The following is a 20,733-nucleotide window of genomic DNA, read 5'->3' as shown; positions in this document are numbered from 1 at the left end:
ACTATTTTAGCTTTAGATAATATATATATTTTATACTTAACTTATAATAGAGGTTTAATACGTATACTTTAAGTCTTATATAGTAATTAATAAAGAGTATTAGGTCCGAAATAACCTATTTTAAAGTACTAGAGGAGCGCGCTATTAGACCTCTTACGGGTGCGTTAATATAAGCGACGGAATTTTTTATAGCTAACTAGTAATATAATACTAGCTAGGCTCTATAGGACACGCTTAAGGTTTATAAAAGAAGGATAGGATTAGAGGAGCTTATATTCGAAGAAGACTAGATTATTTTTTTAGATAAGCTACTTTTTAATAGTGCTCTTATAAAGCGTTCCCTATTATAAAGTATAATCTAGACCGTAGTACTAGAGTGCGCTTCTATTTAATAGAGTTTCTAAGATTATATTAATATAAAATCCCTTAATATAAGTAACGTTCTAGAGCTTTAGATCGTAGGTTCCCTTTTCTTTAGGTCTATTTAGGACGCCCTTTATAATACGAGTGCTACGTGCGGTAATAAGTAGTATAATAGTTCCTAATTTAATATAGTCTTTATTACCTAATAGTACGTAACTCTCGGGTTTAAGTAGGCTCTTATTATTAACTAGATATATTACTTTATAGCTATTTATTACCGTGCTCTAGAAAAGGGGGTAAGCGCTACTTATAAGGGTATTAAAAATTGCGTTTATTTCTAAGTCCTAACTCTTTATAAGTATAGCGATTACGTAGCCCTCGTCCTAGTTTATTAATAAGCTCGCTATAGGTTAGTTAGAGGATCCTTTTAGAAACCTAGGTTTTTTAGGAGTTCTATCGTTCCTTAGCTAACTAGCTTTTTTAAGCTTACCATAGAGTAATTTCTACTTACTTAATTTAATAGCGGCGAGGACTTCTTTTATATAGCTCCTTAGTATTTATATTAGTAACTTACTAGCGTTTCGGCCTATAAGTACCTATTTTAATTTTTAGTACGCCGTAGGGCGCTACGGGTGTGCGTAATTATAAGGGTATATAACGTTACCCTTATTATTTACGTCGTTAACTAAGTTAGAGCGTTTAATAAAAGTAAAATAAGCCCCTCCTTAACCTAAAGGTCGTTTAGTATATACGTCCTAAGTTATTAAGCTAAATATATACGTAATCTCCTCGAGGGTCCTCGTATACGTTCCGAAGGCTATTAATTTGCTAAAGGTCTTATATATACGTTAACCCTATATAGGGTTAAGTCTAGACTTAATTATAACTAAGAAGTCGAGTACGGCGATCTCTTTATTAATTTTTAAAATATCGTACGTTTTAGCTCGGAGGTAAGCGGACTACTACTCCTTATATTAGCGTTAGGAGTTAATTCCGGTCCTCGCTTTATTAAGGGCTTATTAGTATTCCTTTCGAACCGCATTCTTTACTACTAGTTCGGGGGGCGTAAATTCCTACTTTAAATATTTAATAATTCGCTATATACTAAACTTAGCGCCGTTCTTAGTAGCTTTTTAAAATACGTATTCGTATAGTATAGCGTTAACTAATTTTACTAACTACTAAGCGAGGACTTTAATATACGTATTAATAATATTACGTTCGTAAGCTATAAGTTACTCGTATTTAATATCGAGCTCTTATTATTTCTAAATACTCTCGAGTATATAGATCCTTTTTATAAGTATAATATAAAGATAGATTTATCTACGTAAAATAAGTAGCATAGCTAGTTTTATAAAAAGAAACCCGGCTTAGTTCTATAAGTTACTCGTACTTAAAGAAGTTAAAAAGTTCGTACTAAGAGTTATATTTAGAAACTACTAGCGGAGGATTTCTTAATTTCTTTAGTTATTCTTAAACGCCTTATAACGGGCTTAATAGGCTCGTAGTTCTTTTTTATTACGGGTCGTAACTAATCGTCCGAATTCTAAAGGTAAAGTGAGCGCTATAGAGGGGTCGAGGAATACGTCGGAATCTAGAGCGTCTAGGTCGACGTATTTCTAAACCCCGACGCCCTTATTTATAGCGCGAAGTACGTTAAACTATTTAATTTAATTATTATAGCTAGTTAGTTTAGCTTAGGCTAAAGTAAATATAAGTAAGTCGGTTATTTTAAAAAAATCGTAAGAATCGTATTAATAAGTACGTTATCGTAGTATAGGGTCTTAACTAAGAGCTAGGTTTATAATTATTACGAGTTATAGTACGTAGTAATAGGCATATAGAGTATAATAAAAGTAGCTTAATTATTAAAGTAGAAATAGACAAAAGGAGAAGGTCTATATATACGATATCTGAGATAGACACGTGATTCAGCACGTGACGGGCACTTTATGAGGTGCGATTACTATCCCTGTTACGTGACAGAATCCATATCTCGCCGTCTCTTCGCTACCCCCATTGACTCCGGAGAAGGTGGCGTCGAACGGAAAAGCAGGGAACGTCTGAGAGTCAACTGAGGCTACAGCAAGCACATTTTTACCAGTCGCGCCGGTGCTGCTCAGGAACGGTCCGACTGTGCCAACGTTGCCGGACGCGACAACGGTGACGATGCCTTCGTCTACGAATCGAGATGCAATGACCGACCAGGCCTCTGTGGCCCACCCGATATTGGAGCCGACGCTGGCTGTTATGATATCCACCTGGTCCAAAGGTTAGCGACACTGTAACAGGTACTGTAGTTCTGACAGGGTCAGCGCTTACTCCATCGTCATAGGCGCGGAAAAACGCTTCAAGAATCGTCGCAGTGTCTGTGAAACCCTAGGCGTGATTTTCAAGCATTAGCCTTGTGGGCTGCATCTTCATCAAGTTGTCACAGTGCTAATGCGACTCACGTATTGCGAAAAGATCTTGTAGGCGTAAAGCGTTGCCTCGGGGGCAACTCCGGACCATCTTGTGGCAAGCTCGTCAGATAGTGACAGCAATCGAGATGGGCACCTGACTTACCCAGCACCTTTAGCTGCGACGATTCCTGCAACATGGGAGCCGTGACCCTGTTGATCGAGGGGGTCCTCATCAGGTTGCTTTTCGCCCTCATACGGCCATACTTGATAGCGCCGCGGTTAGCGACAAGAAAACAAACAGAAATCCCCATGCCACTTACATCCATCACCGGCGAAATCATAGCCTCCTTCGACTTTGAATCCAGATCCAAAGCCATTGCCGAGCTGAAAGGATGAGGAGTCATAAGCATGGGATGCGGACAGGGTGCTCTCCTTCAGTAAGACTTACGTCGGGGTGTTTGTACCATATGCCAGTATCAACAACGCCAACCTTGGCCCCCTTTCCAAAGATACCCTGTGCTTGTAACTTGGAGACACCAGTAGCATTGTGCGTCGTGTACGCTACATCCTCGCCCTGGATCAAACGCTTGCTTTCCACAGGGTCGAGCTTGACTGCCACGTTTGGCCAAACATTCACGACGTCAGGAAGGCTCAACAAAGAGTCGAGAGTGTGGCTCTCCGTCTCGACACTTGCACCAGTAAAGACCTTGTTGTCAAAGGTCTTGACGACTTTGACACCATCGGTCGACGCGAGACCGTCTCGGCGTTGAGTTGAGCCCTGGTAACGCTGGTCAACAGCAAACTCATTGGGGAAACACAGAACGCATGCTCACTGGCGCGAATTCCACGATGAAACTCTTCGAGATGGGCCGATTGTTGTCTCCGAAATCGACAGTCTCGCGACTTTTCAACGCGGAGTCACTCCCTGCTTCGACAAGCGGCAGTGCAAGGGCGAACGCAAACAGCCGCATTGTGGTCCAGACGCCGGGCGAGCAGGCGTTCAGGAAAGGACAAAAGCTCGGTGCTCTCATCTGCGTCACACCCTTCAAGCCCGTGCTTTCCTCACCTTGATATGAGTGCAGACATCTCTGGTTTCTCTACTCCTCGTAAATACGCGGAGTGGTGGTTATTTCAGTCCATTGTTGATCTGAAGCTCAGAGGAAGATAATGCTCGTTTTCGGACGCATTTTGCGCAATAATCACGAAAGTCCCCTGTTCAGACTACATTTACGAGGTTACAGTGCATCACAAGGCACTGCGTGCCTGGATTGAGGTCGCAATGCCGTTGCCAAGATGTGATAAGTCGACCCACCCCCTTTTGGCCACCCCATTTCTCCATCCTAGCTACCGCATTAAAACCCTACCTACGATTTTCAAACTACCATAACAATTATAAAAATCGTCTAAATATAATTCTTTTTTATATACTTATTTATCGATATATAATAGTCTCGTATACTAAAAATAAAGTTATTTAGGCTCTTAAGGCTATTAAAAGAGGTCTTTTAGTTAATTAGGCCTCGATTAAGTTCGGAGTTCTAAAGTTAACTCTTTATAACTATAAAAAAGGCTATTAAACGAGGGTAATAGTATTTATAAACTTCTAGAGGCTTCTTTTATAATAAGAAGATTAGCTAGCTTAGTAAGTTCGTATTTAGTATAATTTAAGTATTATATTAACTTATAAATAGTTTATAAAATTCGCTAAGTAAGTTCTAAGATCCTAAGGGGATATAAATCCTTTTAAAAAAAGATAAATAAACGCTTTTTTAAAGAGGAACTTATTAATTAAAATTTAAAAAAGTCGTATTATTAATTTAAGGCGTTTAAATAAGGCTATTACTAATATAATTAAGTTATAGTTTAGATTACTTAATATACTAAAGATTAGCGATATTAAATAAGCTAATAAGTATAATATAGATAAGATTAGTATTTTAGAGGGTAAGGGATTTAATAGCTTAGTTTTAGGTAAAGTAGAGACTATAGTAATATAAAAAAAAGAGCTTAGTTTACGTACTTAGGTATTTATAATTAAGTATATTTTTATTAATAGTTAAGCTATTAAACTACTAGTTATATATGAGGGAAAGTCGGTATAATAGTAATAGTTTTTATTTAAACTTAACCCTTATACTAATTAGGAGTTTATAGTAATAAATAATAATTAGATAATTAATAAGACTGCTCTTAAGTAGTTAAAAATAGTGTTTTTATTATAAATTAAGACCCCCCCCCTTAGGGGGCTTAGTATACTTAATAAGCCTCGATTATTAGTTCTAAATAGCTATAGGAGTTATATAATAATAAAATTTATATAGGAATATTATGAAAATAACGTTTACTTACTATTTTTATTATTATATACTTCCTATATCTTTTAGCCGTTAAATATAGCTATTTTTAGACTTATTAAGTTTAAATATAAGAAGGAGCTTAATAAGGAGGATATAGTAAATAATTTTACTATTATTAGAAAGTAGTACTTTTTAAGCTATTACTAAAAAGCTCGTTTAGCTAGTCTAACGTCGTTAAATATACGAAGTAAGTAGAAAGTAATTAGATTATATCCCCCTAATATAGCTAGACTACTTACTAATTTAATAGTCCTACCTAACCTAGTTATACTAACTAAAAAGACTATAAATACTAAGTAAGTAACTAATAATATTAAAAAAGCTATTAACTAAGTATTAGCGGCGTTTATTATTAACTAGTTAATACTTAAAAAGGCTAACGAGCTCTATAATTAGTTAAAGTTATTTATAGAGCTTAGTCTAAACTATAATACTTAACGACTACTATTTAAAAAAATAAAAAAGGTATTTAGTAAGTAAGCTTACTATCTAATAATATCTTAGTATTATATTCGAGTTCTAAAAGCTAAAATTAACTAATTAAGGCTATGGAAAAAGAAGAGTATACTAATAAACCTAAATACTAAGTTTACGAATATTTAGGATATATAGAGAGCTTAGGAAGACTTTAGCGACCGTTTAGTTAGTCCTAGTTAACTTATAGGGGTCGAATTACCTAGGGAGAATAATAACTATATTATTATAATAGTAGAAGATAGTTAATTAATTAAGTATAGTTAGTAGCGATATTTTAATACTATGTTTTAATGGGGTGGCCAAAAGGGGGGGGTGGCCAAAAGGGGGTAGGTCGACTTAATGAACGACCAAAGACCTGATCACGCGAGATGAGATGAACCACCCTTAGGTATTTATCATAACCCATGCCGACGCGACTCGGTCGCGTGCTTGACAGATCACGTGACGGCCTATGGTAAGAGAGTCTGACATTAACTGTTAATTGATCGCGTGCTGCACCCCAGCTCAGTGCCAATCCACCTTCCTCGTTCAGCTTCTTGGCACCCGCGGGAACGGATAACTCTGGCCTTATCACCGAGGGTCCAGTGCCTCTGAGGAACCTTATTTCAATTGGACTGTGTGTTCGAAACCCGAGCATTGCCTTATTGTGCTTACTACTCCATTCGTGAGTTGGTCTTTGAGCAATTGCTTTCATGGCGATTGGTGGGCTAATTAGATAAGGTAAATTGGTCTACGAAGGGTTTCATTGTGGCGAATCTTATTCAAGATGAGCGATTGTGTTTTATCTTTCCCGGTGGGATGGGCGATAGCGCCCACTGTGCGAGTATTCTCAGTCTCATATCTTCCCTACTTGTGCTCTCAAATGGATTCACGGCGTTATGTTGAGACTTTGCCTGTGAATGCGACAGCCCATTGAGCCGCGGTCGGACACTGTACCCCGTACCCTACCTCGCCTCTGTAATGGTTATCTGGCTGGAGGGTTCAAGCCGCAACGCTTGAGGATATCGCAGCCGTTGACGGTTCTGAGGCCTGGGGGCGTAGCTCGATTGGCGCGTCGGAGTTTGCCTGGGGTCCTGGGTTTGGGTGCCGAGCCCGCGGAGCACAAAGCGACCCCATCAAGTTGGTGAATACCGGGCGTCTGAACTCACTTTGTATACTTTCAAGTGATCGCCCGCGAGTTTCGGGCATGAACACAGTCAGAACGATCGCCGTGATGACAGTCAGGCCCCCGAAGAGGAAGTAGGCGCCATACGCTGAAGCAGATAACAGGATCGGAGGGATGAGAGCCACTAGCCAATTTGTGAACTAAGTACGCCATGTCAGTAACGTCGAAACTGAAGAAGAAAAGCAGCACTCACAAATGAAGACGCCATGCCAATCGAGTTTCCTGCGGCTCTGGTGTTGCCAGGTAGAATCTCGCTGGCGTAGATCTTTCCGACGACATTCCAGGTGGCGCAGTAGGCCATGCCGAATGCGAAGACTGAGATTACGACAACCCAACGAGCAGCTCCTGTAGGTCCCACCGCCCCAGCTGCGTAAAGGCTTCCCATAAGCATCATAAGTCCAGAAAGGATTATGCCACCGCTGATTGCCGATGTTCGTCTTCCCCATTTATCGGCTAGGATAGAAGCCGGGATAGACACGACCAGCATCGTGATGGAGGAAACCCCGGACGCGATCAGCGAGGAGTTGGACTGTGAGATGCCAGCCTGGTCGAACAATGCGGGCGCGTACTATCTTGGTCAGTCTCTTTGTCAGAGATATAGAACAACTAGGGTATCATACATAGGTGATTGCATCGATCCCTGATAATTGGATCATCGATAGGATAAAGAGCGCCAACAAAGTCCTCGACCGGTACGGCCCACGGAAAGGCAAAAGAAAGTTCTGCCTCGTGGAAAGACTAGGCTGTTCTTGCGGGGTGTTGAGAAAATCTCGGCGAGCCTCGTCCATGTCGAAGTCAAGCAACTCAAGAGCCGTCACCGCCTCTTGCGTCGTGCCCCAAAGCAGTAGCCATCGTGGTGACTCAGGTAGAACTCGGCAGACAAGAGCAAGCATGATGGATACTGAGATCTGAACCACGTACGGGAGACGCCACGCGGTGCTGTCTTCAATCGAGCTGGTTGTGTAGCAAGAGAAGTATCCGATACAGATCCCGAGAGTTGACATGAATTGCGGCAAAGCGGCCAGTCGACCTCTCCGGCGGGAGGGAGCTATCTCTGCGAGATAGACGGCGATGTTGCCGAGGAAAATGCCCTGGCCAACGCCGCTGACTGCACGACCTAGGATGAACTGGCCCAAGCTAAAAGATGTCGTTTGCAGGAGTCCGCCAAGGGCGAAGAGCGCGGCGCCGGGTGATATGATACGCAGTCGTCCGTACTTATCTGCCAACTGACCGGCGAGCAGTGAGGGGATGATGCCCGTCAATAAGATCATTGAAACTGTGATCCCTCGAACGGTCGCGGAAAGATGTCCGAATGTTATCGTGAACTGTTCCATGTGTACTACTGAGCCGATGGTACCTGTGTCATGGCCATTAAGGAAACCTCCAAACGATAGGGCGATGGTCGCCGTCACGTAGTTCGGCATCAGTTTCGCAAAGTGCGGCATGTTGACACGTTAAAAAAATGACTACTTTTCAAAGAACTCAAGGTAATTGTGTCGAAGTAGCAATACAACTCGCTGATGCAGTGTGTAGTTGGGAAGTCAAAGCCGGTGGTGGTTACAACCCCGCAGTAGTTACGCGCATGTCATCTCACCCGTCGATCACTTCTGCGCCCGTCAAGGAACTTCATCACGTGCGTGAGATGATAACAGCCACGCTCATAGATGATGAAGGGCTTCGAGTACTTGATTCTGTTCTTTCAGGTGTAATTACATTCAATCACACGTGTTTGCGGGCCAAAAAGTATGATTTAACAGCGCTGCCTATTTTATTACAACTTGAACCTCGATTCAATTTGTCAAAAATGGTGAAACAGAATTCTCAATCATGGAGCACTGAGGGTTTTTGGTTGGAGCAATCAAGCAAAGTGCAATCGGTGATATTCATTGTTTGAAACGTCTACATAAAGATCAAGACTGCGTCCACTGCCACTGATCACAAGACATTGGTACTCCAATCGGCGTGTATGCATTATGATGTAGAATCTCGTGAACTTCTTCTTCTCTGTCATGCAGTATCACGTGAAAGATCACGTGACTCAAATCTTTGTCAATCGAGATAAACACGCATCATTGGCTGTGTATTTCACCCATTTACATACGTGTGATGTTGGCCTCAGATAGTTCTACTCTCGACATGACTACTGATGCGTAGCCGAAATCGTGACAATTCTTGACCCCTTGTGCTCATTGCGAATCCTCATATTTCGCCGTCAAAAGTCGGCACGCATACGGCATGATTTACTGTTCTGCATTTCGAACTTCACTTGGAATGACATTTGCTCTTCGAGCGCGGATACTTTCTCTCTATGTTTCACCACTTCCATCATGAATCCTTCTTCGCATTGGAATATGTGAAAGCGGACGACGGCATTCCGCATCGTCCGGTCGGGATTGCCTCAGAAAAAGAAAAGCGGGGACCCAAAGCACAGAAATTTCGGCGAAAAGCCGAACAAGTAACCGGTAGCTTGGTCCGGGCCTCGGAAAGTCCGGCCGAAATGTTTTGACAGATTCGGGCCCGGCAGGGGGCCGGACCAAGAGGCAGAAAAAAGGTCCCTTTCATGAAGTTCCTTGAGTCGTGGCAGTTCCTCCTCCGCCGATCACTTGCATCCGGCGGGCGCCGTACACGTGTGAAGAGGACAATGTTTTGACTTTTGACAGCGCGTGCGACATCTCCCGCGGTAAGACGTTCTTCATTAAACTGTATTATTTTCCGTGAGCTTATTCAGCGTTTGCATTGGACTCTCGGTGGCCAATGCTACCCCCGTCGGTGCCCGCGGGCGGGGAATAACTGACTCGGCCTCGCAACAGATCAGCGCTGTGTGGTCAGCTTGACTAATTCAACTTCATTGTATGAAAGTAGATGGTTAGAAGGCTGGAAAGAAGCCGAGGATGCTCTTTGAAAAGGTGTGAGGCTGTGGTGATTTATAACATGTTCGGCGAACAACAGTGAGGTTGCAGCGACCATTTTTGATCGAGGCTTTTCCATCGGAGACGCGTCCCAGTTGGTGTCGGATGTGGTGCTTGAAAGGGGAAGGTCGATGACACCAACCCCAGCAGATCCACTAGACGCAGGACCCTTGACTCTGTACGGAGTAGCCCTAGAGGCATCCCACTCCCCCCTTTGGCTGTCCTGGATGAAAGCGTGCCCAATGGAACCAGACCAAGATTGAGGGACAGAAGGTAGCACGTACCTTGCATGTGCCGCGCGTGCCAGCCCTCCCACAGGCGCGAGAATAATTCCGGCCGACATCATGGCAAGGGAACGTCTAATCACTGGACCACCTCATTTTGACCCGAACGTGGGGTTCTCCAGTTTCCTATACGAATACCGAATGCTCGTCGTGACAAACAGGAACTTCTGCCCAAATCTAGTGGAGATGACTTCACTTTTAGCGACCCAAACTTCTGGACACTGACCCCAGCATTGTCAGCTTTCATTCACCGCTAGGAAGAGTCAGACAACCTGTCAAAGTTACAAAGCTTGTACGCAAGGAACATTAATCGTCGGAGCTCGGAACACGGTCGAAATATTTCAAGTCATCTTCATGTGATTGTCTGTCATGATTCAGTGACGCTGCTCGGGATAGCCCCAGATTCAAAGGCGAAGTCCAAGTCTCGACCGCTTGAGGCTTCACCTGAGAACCCACGACGAAGGGTACCTACCCGTACGGATATCCTCAGCATATGCGAATACGGTTACAGTCTCAGCCTTGGTAGGTAAGGGGAATGGATTCGATAACAGACCCGCAAGCACTGTCACATCGTGGAGTGCAAGTTGTGAAGTAACACTCCGTAATACAACCAACATTATTGACGGGTATCACTTTTAACGGTACTCATTGATGCTTAAATAACTTTAACGCTTGAATATGAGATCTATCCATAATTCTATTCCCAATTCTATACACAAAATAAGACAAAGAACAAGCATAACTCGCAAAGAAGATGTACGGGATGTGGTATCAAGGACAAGGGTGTATTGGCATTATATCGTGCGTATCCTCGGTGGTTCTAAGAGAAGACCTCCAAAACTCCTATCCGTTCCAGACGTCCCTGAGATTTGATGGGCTCTCTCGCAAAGTTGGCAGATGGTTTCTCGGCAGGTCCTAGGGGTATCGATGGCCGCACGAGCGTTGGTGGCAGCGGGCTCAGCCGTGGCAATGTTACGAGCCACTTATTTGTGCTCACCCTGGCCGATGCAGTAAGGGACGGGGTAGGTGGTGCTGTTGCAAAGGCGGATGACACCCTTGACCCAGGCAAGGTTGCCGTAGGACTGGTCAGCGTAGGTGTCGGAGGTGAAGGCATCGACGGAGGGGCTGTCGGTGCATCCAGAGAAGATGTTGCCAGTGACGCGGCGGACGTTGGGCTGGGAGACAACGAGGCCGTACTGGCCGTCGGGGACGGTGAAACGGAGGTTCTGGGACTGAGTGGTGGTCCAGGTCTTTGCGTAGCTGACGGACAGAGAGACACCGAGGGCGATCTGAGCGATGGTGGTGGAAAGACCAGCGGTGACGGTGACGGAGTTGGCCAGGGAGTAGCCGCTGTCGACGGAGACGGCGACGTCGTTGCCAGCAGCAGTGACGACGGGGGAGACAGCAATGTCCCAGTTGAGGAACTCCTCGTCGGTGAGGACCTGGACCTCGGTGGACTCCTTGCAGCCGCGGCGAGAAAGAACATCGTCGAGGGCGGGGGCGGGAGCGACGGGAAGGGCGGCACGGCGCTCAAGAGCGTCGTACTCGGAAGCCTTCATGACAGTGTGGGTGCCGTCCTCACCAACAACGATGACATCGTCGAAGTTGAGGGGAGCGGGGCCAGGAGCCGGGGCGGCGACAGCAGCGCCAATGAGGCCGGCAGCGGTAAGAACGGAGAAACGCATCTTGATGGTTTTTGGTAGTTGGTTGAAAAGAGTGGAAAGTGGGTGGTTGTTCTTTGCAAAAGAGCGACTTTGGAAAGTAAAGACTGAAGAGTTGCTGAGTGACTCGTTGAGAAAAGAATGTGGGGAAGGAAGTGTATTGGAGAATAGACTGATGATGCAAGTATAAGATATTGCGAATCTCTGGGTGGGAAAAAGGTGTTCTTATACAATGTTGGTGTCAAGATGTTTAAGCTTGTGGATGATACAATGTTCCCCAGTTACAAACTTAGACTTTGGACTTTCGCTCTCGGATGTTCGCAAGACGGCTTCTGCGTCTGTCAAGCCGCCCGCCCATGTTCATGACTCTCCATGGCATCCACGGGGAAGCGCACATGCGCGCGCTCGCCAGGCCGAAGGGGTTGGAATGGATATTGTTGCCAAGAATCCCTACGGGGCTGCCGGCATGACCACCATGACACCAGAGCGTGGTGATCGGGCCAGCCGGTCAGGGCTCGATAGGTTCGACATAATCAAAATCCCATTTGAGAGGACTTGTTATCATCAACCTGAACAATATGACTGAAGCAGGCCCAGCGACAGTACGACCATGCGCTGACTCGGATCGTGGCAGGGCGGCGATCGGTGAGGTACCGTTGTGGGGGAGAGCGCGCGGATGGGATGCTGGGCAAAGAGGCTAAGAGAGTTGGATATCAGATGGCCTGGGCTAATGTTGGAAAATGGGACGAACACCAACAAGGCAAAGGTAGGGCGTAGCAGTTTCACATTGAGATGGTAGACGCCGGATCCGGGTAGCGGATGGTGTTGTGCGCATGGAGTAATGTGCGGCTCTGGGGTTGTATCGCGTAGTCATCTGATCCGTTGGACTCGCGGGAGCGGCTACGAGTCAGTCAACAACCGCAAGTGGTCCCGACTCACCGTTTCATGCAACGCCATCCATAACCCCCTACATAGCCTAATGCAGAAGGCGGCTGGAGATTATTTGCTCATGCGCGTCTTCTCCCCTATAGAAACCCCATAGAGTCCACCCTACTGCCAAGATGCCCGTGTTAGACGCAGATGGCCACACTTGAACTCAATCAGCCCAGCTAGCAAGGACTCAAAGACATTCAAGCTCCAAAGGGCTGAGGTTAACCCTGGGAGTTTCCTCTTTAGAACACACATTAAGTTTGATGACGGATGGTCTACAGAAAGAGCCCTGCTGGATTGCTGCACCGCCTTGAGGGGCGCCCAGAGGTCACATTCATCCACACGGTGAGTCCGCTCCTCAATGATGATCAAACTCCTATTGCGGGCCACGAGTCCGACGGAACTTGGAGACGAGCGCGCCGACAAAGGCGCGCGGATGTGGGACTTCGGCCTGCCTCACAGTGGGATCATGGATGATGGTCCTTGTCTCTTTGCCGAACGTGTTGGTCAGAGCATGACCTTGGTTATCCGAATGCGATAGATTGTCTATTGGGAAACATGGCAAGGCCGTGACTCATTGTAAATTACCTTCGATGTTGCGACCGTGGATATAAACCTCCATAGGTTCCTCCCCGATATCATGAAGTTTATCTCCATCCTCATCAAACTCCACACATTCTTTTCTTCGGTCCAGATCCAGTAATCTACCAACTCCGTTCATTCTTTTCGCAAACACCTCTGTTACAGTCACTACCTTACCAACTACCCAACAAACAACCCACCCAAACCGCCAAAATGCAGTTCTCCATCGCCAAGGTTGCTTCTCTCTTCGTCCTCCTCTCGGTTGCGTGAGTCTCAGTCTAGCTACCTTCGATACTTTGGAGCTTCCTACTAACACCGAACTAGTTCTGCCGATCTTCACGACAACTGCGCCTGTGACAACGGTGACAGCTACAACTGGCGCATCACCACCAAGGCTTGCGAGCTTTACGCCTCCAAGAACTACCAGTGGGGCAAGGGTACCTACAACACCGAGACTGGACGTGTAAGTTTACCCCACTCAACACATTCAGAAAGACTGTGGTACTGACTTCAGTCAAATAGTGCGTGCAGAACTCCGCCAGCGACCAGCTCGCCGGTAAGGAGTGGGAGGCTGCTTGCCGCGAGATCGCCACCACCGGCTTCGACTGCGCCGACGGCAAGGGCCTGTACTGCAAGGCTAACCCCGACGACGTTCGCGGCCGCTGCTAAGCGTCTATCGCTTAGAGATATCCTGGGGGGCCCAAAGATTCGGGAAAGCCATCCTCTCCTCCTTCACACTAGCAAGGCCAGCCTGTTCATAAGGCTGGATGAAAACAGTCCATTCATCATGCACTCCACACCCACCATCCTTAGCCGGCTCTCTGGATCGTGGTGCCTACGAGGAGAATGAAACAAAAGAGGCTGCCTTGATCTGGGGAGGTGGCTTTACAACATCGGTAGTGGGAATTTTGGTCCGTTTAGTTTTTCACGAAATTCGAGGCGTTGCTGGTGTTTCGTATCAATACCTATAGATGTGTGGCATTGCGAGTCCTAAATATGATCGTCGCTCTCTGAGCATCTTTCATAAATCAAACAAATAGATCTGCTATGTTTTGCAATTACCTCGAAGTCCACCTTCCACATATTTCAGTTATTCGATATACATTTTTTTTTTGGTATCGAATGAAAATGCAAACAAACCGCAAAACTTGAGCCTTCAACCACATAACAATGACGCACAGTAGATTTCGATCTGGGGACATATAGTTATAGCAAAAATCTTACAACATAATTGCCATCATTCGGCACATACTTAGGTTGCCTTGTGCACTTCCCAGCTAAGAATGATGCTCAGAGACCGCAGTACGCTTCGTCCAGAGTCACAGGCTCTCCCAGCTGCTTGAAGAAAGCCCTACCAGAGCCTAGCTCGCATTATTGGACTCGTGCATCTGAACTGATACCGTGACATCCCGCTCGCGGGGCTGCCGATGAACTGCGCCTCTATTTTCGACATACCGCTTGCAACCATCCACCTTAGCAGCTCGCTTCAGACCACGCTATCGTCAAGCGACAAAACGACCCGCACCAATAGCTGGGTATCGAGGCAAGGATTGCTCGCTTCTTCAGATACGATGAGATAACAGACTCTCATCTGTACACGGTCAAATCCGGATTGCGGTGCAATTGTGTACGTAGTAAATTGAAAATGTGGATGATGGCTTTCTTCGTTGCCTATTCGTGAGAAAATGGGAAGGTTGACACGCCGAAATCAATGCGATTCTAGAACAAATGTCGTGATGCGCAGCACGTCAACTGGCGTGGAAGTCCCAGCATGCTTTTGGCGAAACTCTAATTAAGGGGACAAATTCGGTAGCATCCGCGCCCGATTCGGGATGGGGGATGATGGAGACGACATGGGCCCTCGTGGGACTCTTCGTGGGACTGCGTGGCCGTGACTGGGGTCTACCTTGACATGACTCTCCAGCAACCAGAAAACCTGCAAGAGTCCTGGTTCTCTCCTGCACAGTCAACAAGTCTAACGTTCCAGATTTATTTCTGGCCTGCAACGTCACGCCCCTGAACTTCCTCAATGAAGAATCCCCTTTCTTGGCATCCCAACACGTGCCCGCTCTTATTCGATCATATTTATCAAATCATTAATTACCATCTGTTTATCCTCTTTGTGCTCGGATACCGCGGAATGATGTTTGCTGGAGGATCGTTGTCTTGCATACTCTGAAGGTGGGTGATCTGCTATTTTTGACCATCAGGGTGGTGATGTCGATATGAGTACGAAGTTATGTGTCATGCTATAGCCATAGATATGTTTATTCGCATTGTACGATGTGCAAGCAAGCATTGGTCTATGCATTTTCTCCCTTTCTCCATCTCTTCATCCCTATCTTTTTCTGCTAGGCACAAGTCAATGCCTCCTTCACATTTCCGTCTTGGCCAAGGATAGACGTGGTTGCTGCTGGCCGCAAGGAACGGGTGGTGGACAATGCGCCGAAAACGTGAAAACGTGTTGACATTACTCGTAATGCGGAAATGTTGTCCACATCGAGGATTTCCCTCTTTTTTACTTTCGGGCGGAGTCACGCGTCCGCAACTCAGAAATTCTGGGGCCGCGCACGTGTATATGCGGCCGATCGGTCGCTGTCTGGACCCGAACAGTCTGACCCGCCGTGGGCAGACAAACTGTCACGAGTTATGGCACGCAGCAATGGGCATACGGAGTGTAGTAAAAGTGGCTTAACTATCAAAGTGGAAATAGACAAAAGGAAAAGGTCTATATATACGATATCTAAAATAGACACGTAATTTAGCACGTAACGGGCACTTTATAAGGTGCGATTACTATCCCTATTACGTAATATACCCCCTAATTACTACCGCTAGGGAGCTATTATACCTAAGATAGAATCTCTAAATACCCTTATAAAGGCCTAATTTAGTTAAATATAAATAAAAGAAAAATAAGTATAAAGGATACGCGTCTTTTAAACTACGTTTATTATAAATATATTTTTTTATTTAAAATAAATAGAATCCTAACCCGGAATAGTATATATTCTATTATTTTTAGTATATAAATTACTAAGGGCGAGGCTACTTAGCCGCTTTATATATATTTAAATTCTTATAGCGTTACCTAGCTATTATTTTTCTTCCTTTTTTTAACTTTTTATAGTTATTATAAATACCCCCGTTTATTACGCGCGCGCGCCTGCGCTATTAAATTATTTACTAATTTTATTTTAAATATAAATATTTAATATATTTAGAAATAATAATAAGTTTTATTTAATTTTTATAATACTTTTGATATACGTATTATATAGTTTATTAAGAGTTTAAATAGGTAATAATATTAACGAGCCCTTTTAAGTCGTTACCCCCCCTTATAACTTTTTATTTACTTATTAAGGCCCGGTTACTAAGCTCTCTCTCTCTAATTAAGAGGATATTAAAGTTATTAATTAAAATACTAAGGATTTTATTAAGTTCGAGGCTCCTTTTAATAGTTATAATAAGGGTAATAATAAGGTAAATAATAGTAATAAGAGCTTTAATAAGCTTTTACCTATCCCCCCCTTAGAGTCTAAGAGTAAGGATAAGACTAGTTTAGATAATAAGCCTTTTAAAAAGGGTATATTATATACTTATTATTTTAGGAATTTATATTTAATATTATTTTAAAGTTTAAAAAACATAAGGCTAGCTTTTTTTAAAAAGGTAATAAAAAATAAAAAAGAACGTTAAAAAGCTAAAATACCCCCTGCGATAAGTATAGTTCTTTTTATTATTTTAAGCTTATTTAATATATACTTAGTCCTTAAGAAGCTTAAAAAAGAGGCTCCTAAAAAACGGGAGATTTAGTACTTACCCTATTTTAAAATAGCCCTCTAGTATATTAATACTAAAAATAGTAGTTATTATTTTATAAGAAGTAGTAGCTAGTATGCGTACTATTTTAATAGCTATTTAGTTAAAGAGTATATTAATATACTAGTCGTTTTATAGCTAATAGCTTTGGCCCTTACCGAGGCTATTATAAATAGCGCTCCCTTTTTTATAAGTATATTATCTTTTTTTATTATTAAGAAGCGCATTTTTAACTATAGTTTTAATAAGATATTACTAAGCTCTATAATATTATCCGCTAGATATATAATAACTAGAGGATATATAAAAACTATATCGGCTTTTATATAGAGGACTTTTTTAACGCGCGCCCCTAGTCTTTTTTTATACTTATTATAGTTATTTATAACTAACTTCTTATTACGTTACTCGTTTTTATATTCTAAGTTATTAACTTAATAGTTATTCTAGCTCCCGCGCCCTTTGCTACCCCCGCTACTCCTAGCTTTATAAATTTTAAAATATATAAAATATATTTTTTAGCGCGCGTACTAACCCTCCTCTTTAGTAACGCTATGCTTTTAGTAATCGCATACTTCGTAAATTAAGAGTTTAAATAGTAGGTATAAGCCTAGGTCTTATTTTTATATACGTATACTTTATAGGGTAAGGTTATTTTATTTATTTTAAGCCTCTAGGCCGTACTTTAAGTTCCGTTTATTATTTATTTTTAAGTATTAAGTTTTTTTAAGCGTAGCCTAAATTAATTATTTTTAACTATTTTAGCTATTTATAATGGCTTTTTGCGTATTATAAAAGTTAAAAAGTATATAGAAATATTAAAACTTAGCTCGTAAAAGGTTTTTAATAAGTCTATTTATTAGTATATCTTTTATTAATATATAAGTAACTTCGAAGCTATTTCTAGCGTGTTTTTATTTTAGTTATATATTTTATATATTAATATAGTAAAGTTAAGTAGCTATTCTTTCTCTTTCTCCTACGACGAGTTAAATCGTTTACTAATTATTATAGTTAACTAATTATACTTTTTCTAAATTAAGGGTAATATTTTTAAAAAGGTGCTTTAGAACTATAGTCTCTTTTATAGTTTTCTCAAAATAAAAAAGCTTAGTTTTAATAATTAACGTTATAACCGTCGCTTAGCGTACTAATTTTTATTAAATTAGGTTATTAAAAAAGAATATTATATATCCTTAAGATAATTATCGTATTATTTTGTTATTTATAAAGTTAGTATCTCTAGCTAAAAGTAATAATTATGTACTTAGTATATTATTATAGTAAAGTATAAGATATCTCGTTATATAAAGATATTAGATATAATAGTTAATTATTTTAATATAGATTGCGCTTAGGTTAGTTAAGAACTATAATAATTATAAGTAAATAAAAGCGACGTTTAGTTTAATTATAATAGTTATATAAAGTATACTCCCGACCTTTTTTTAATAGCTCTTTATTTCCTTTTTTATTACTTACCCCTCGTTTAGTTTAAACTCTTTTTAAAAAAGAGGGGTAGGTAGATATAATAAACTTATAAAGTCGAAGCGCTTAATAACTTACTTAATATATATATTATAAATAAAGTAAACTTTATAAGTAGTATGGTTTTGTAAAATCCGTACTCTAAGGAAGTAATTAATTAGTCTATTTTTTTTAAGGTTAATATATTTTTTTATGCTATTAACGATCCCCTAAGCTGCCTTTTAGTTATTTTAATAATATAAAATAATAAAGTTATCGATATAGAATACTAGTATTACTTTCTTATTTATAGTTTAGTAAATATAGATCTCCTCGTAATTATATATTATGTTTATATTACGGAGTATAGAAATAAAAGTTTAGAACTAAAGAATTAGCGAGTCTTAGAGGCTATATAGAGCGCGTTAGAGTTTACTTATTTTATTAATAACCTTATATCCCTCTAAAAGTTTAATAATTACTAGCTTCTCGGTCTTAAAAAGCGCGTTAAGGAATATGTTAATAATATTATATTAGTTTATTTTAAAGTCGAATTAGGTAGTTATTATTATTATAAGCCTAAAGGCCTTTACGGTAAGCGTCGAAGTATACGTATTTTATAAGAAGTTAAGTAATTATATATCCCCCTTTATATATATATATACTTTTACTTTACTAACCTCGCTATTAACGTCGTACTTATAAGTATATACTTATTTTAATAAAAGTGGGATCCTTTATTTAGGATTACGGTTAACCTTTTTTTATATATTAATATCCCTTAGCTTTTTTATTTTTATATTTATAATATCCCTAAGTAATTTTTATAGTTATAGTAGGAAATATTTAATATTACTAAACTTTTTTAGTAGGTTTTAGAAGTTAATTTTAATAAGTCGTAGTTTTTGAACTCCTCTAGAGCGCTCTAAGTAGGTCTTACAAACTACTCTTTTTACTACTTAATAGAGTATTATATATCCTATATTACTTTTTTTTATAGCTTTTTGCTAATTAAGTATAAAAGTAGAGAAAAAGTAGTTCTAAAGACGGTTATAATAATCGCTATTTCTTATATTTAAATATAAGAGCGTTACGAAAATATTATTATTAAAGCGTTATAGAGGTCTACGGGCCTAGTTTAAATATTTAAGACCTAATAGAGCTTTACTTAGTACTTAATAAGGCGGTTTTTATAAGCTCTATTCTTATATAATAATAGAGGTTTATTATAAGGGTTCCCTATTAACGTTAACTTTAGTATTAAGAATTACTTCTTTATAATTAGTACCTCGTTTATTACGTACTTTAGCGTTTTATTAAGAGCCGTTAAGAATTAAAGGCTTAAGAACCTCTATAATATATATAAGCGCTCATAGAGAGGACTATAGACTGCGCAGAGCCGTTTATAATTTAGTTATTATATTCCCTTCTTTACCCCTACCCCCGAGCTTATATAAGGGGGTTATCTTAGGGATTAATAATAATAATAAAACTATATTAGCCTCTTTAGCCTTATTTACTATACCTTAAAGTACGTTTATCGGTTACTTAGCGTCTTAAATAGTTAAAAATTTAATAATAATACTATTCTTAACTATAGAGTTATTTTAAATATTAGTATTTTCGAAGTCTAGATCTATTTCCCCGAGTGCTCGAACTAACTTATTATTAGTATTAAAGAGTTCTTATATTTCTTAAATTACTGAATTTACTTACTCGCTTACGATAGCTTATTCCTTATATACGGGATTATAAAAAACTTCTTTATTAAACTTAATATTTTTTATAATAAATACTTACTTAAGCGCGGGTACCTAGACCTTATATAAGTTATACGTTTTTAATATATATTTAACTAAATATCCTATATACCTACGGGGAAGTATTTTAAACTTTTTTTAATATATACCCCTTTTATAATTTTATAAAGAGGGTATACTTAGTAGCTATATATATAGAGGCTACTAAGATACGGGGTAACCGGTTTAGAATCCCGTATTTAGTAACCCGTTTATTACTAGCGTTAATACTACTTTTACTAATTAATTTCTATTATAATAAGTAAATCTTTTTTATTAGCCTCTCGTAAGGTAATATTATAAATAAAGATTATTATTAGTACTATTTTATCCTATAAATTCGTAAGGAGGTTTATAAAAAGGTATATCTTATGAGCTTTAATAATTACGAGTTAACTTACTCTTTTAGTGTTACTTATAGGTTTTTTTATATATAGAAGTAGAAGTTCTATTCTAATTTTTAGCTCGCTATACTACGTTTTATATACGTATTTAACGTTTATAATTAG

General features: G+C 40.8%; 6 protein-coding genes across 6 annotated transcripts; 1 reads left to right on the top strand and 5 right to left on the bottom strand.

The window, feature by feature from the left end:
- Window positions 1-2,297: 2,297 nt before the first annotated feature.
- CLUP02_06734 (subtilase) lies at window positions 2,298-3,739 on the bottom strand (the record flags this gene model as incomplete). The annotated part of the gene is made up of 7 exons (XM_049285731.1): window positions 2,298-2,627; window positions 2,689-2,745; window positions 2,820-2,877; window positions 2,932-3,031; window positions 3,089-3,152; window positions 3,217-3,546; window positions 3,602-3,739. 7 exons carry the CDS (start codon window positions 3,737-3,739, stop codon window positions 2,298-2,300), a joined length of 1,077 nt encoding a protein of 358 aa, XP_049142874.1.
- Window positions 3,740-6,566: 2,827 nt separating this feature from the next.
- CLUP02_06733 (uncharacterized protein) lies at window positions 6,567-8,212 on the bottom strand (the record flags this gene model as incomplete). The annotated part of the gene is made up of 4 exons (XM_049285730.1): window positions 6,567-6,667; window positions 6,751-6,907; window positions 6,961-7,335; window positions 7,388-8,212. 4 exons carry the CDS (start codon window positions 8,210-8,212, stop codon window positions 6,567-6,569), a joined length of 1,458 nt encoding a protein of 485 aa, XP_049142873.1.
- A 37-nt stretch (window positions 8,213-8,249) lies between these two features.
- Window positions 8,250-10,019, bottom strand: CLUP02_06732 (uncharacterized protein; the record flags this gene model as incomplete). The annotated part of the gene is made up of 8 exons (XM_049285729.1): window positions 8,250-8,284; window positions 8,373-8,451; window positions 8,671-8,771; window positions 8,869-8,946; window positions 9,000-9,164; window positions 9,221-9,467; window positions 9,529-9,567; window positions 9,612-10,019. The coding sequence occupies 8 exons, from the start codon at window positions 10,017-10,019 to the stop codon at window positions 8,250-8,252; spliced, it is 1,152 nt and encodes a 383-aa protein (XP_049142872.1).
- A 381-nt stretch (window positions 10,020-10,400) lies between these two features.
- CLUP02_06731 (uncharacterized protein) lies at window positions 10,401-10,577 on the bottom strand (the record flags this gene model as incomplete). Its single annotated transcript, XM_049285728.1, has 1 exon — window positions 10,401-10,577. One exon carries the CDS (start codon window positions 10,575-10,577, stop codon window positions 10,401-10,403), a length of 177 nt encoding a protein of 58 aa, XP_049142871.1.
- Window positions 10,578-10,943: 366 nt separating this feature from the next.
- On the bottom strand, window positions 10,944-11,645 carry CLUP02_06730 (uncharacterized protein; the record flags this gene model as incomplete). The annotated part of the gene is made up of 1 exon (XM_049285727.1): window positions 10,944-11,645. The coding sequence occupies one exon, from the start codon at window positions 11,643-11,645 to the stop codon at window positions 10,944-10,946; it is 702 nt and encodes a 233-aa protein (XP_049142870.1).
- Window positions 11,646-13,346: 1,701 nt separating this feature from the next.
- Window positions 13,347-13,802, top strand: CLUP02_06729 (uncharacterized protein; the record flags this gene model as incomplete). The annotated part of the gene is made up of 3 exons (XM_049285726.1): window positions 13,347-13,399; window positions 13,458-13,596; window positions 13,656-13,802. 3 exons carry the CDS (start codon window positions 13,347-13,349, stop codon window positions 13,800-13,802), a joined length of 339 nt encoding a protein of 112 aa, XP_049142869.1.
- Window positions 13,803-20,733: the final 6,931 nt, after the last annotated feature.

The sequence above is a fragment of the Colletotrichum lupini genome, chromosome 3 (genome assembly GCF_023278565.1).
Source record: "Colletotrichum lupini chromosome 3, complete sequence".
NCBI lineage: Eukaryota > Fungi > Ascomycota > Sordariomycetes > Glomerellales > Glomerellaceae > Colletotrichum > Colletotrichum lupini.
Note: the sequence above shows the minus strand (reverse complement) of the source record. Positions and strands in the feature narration are given on the sequence as shown.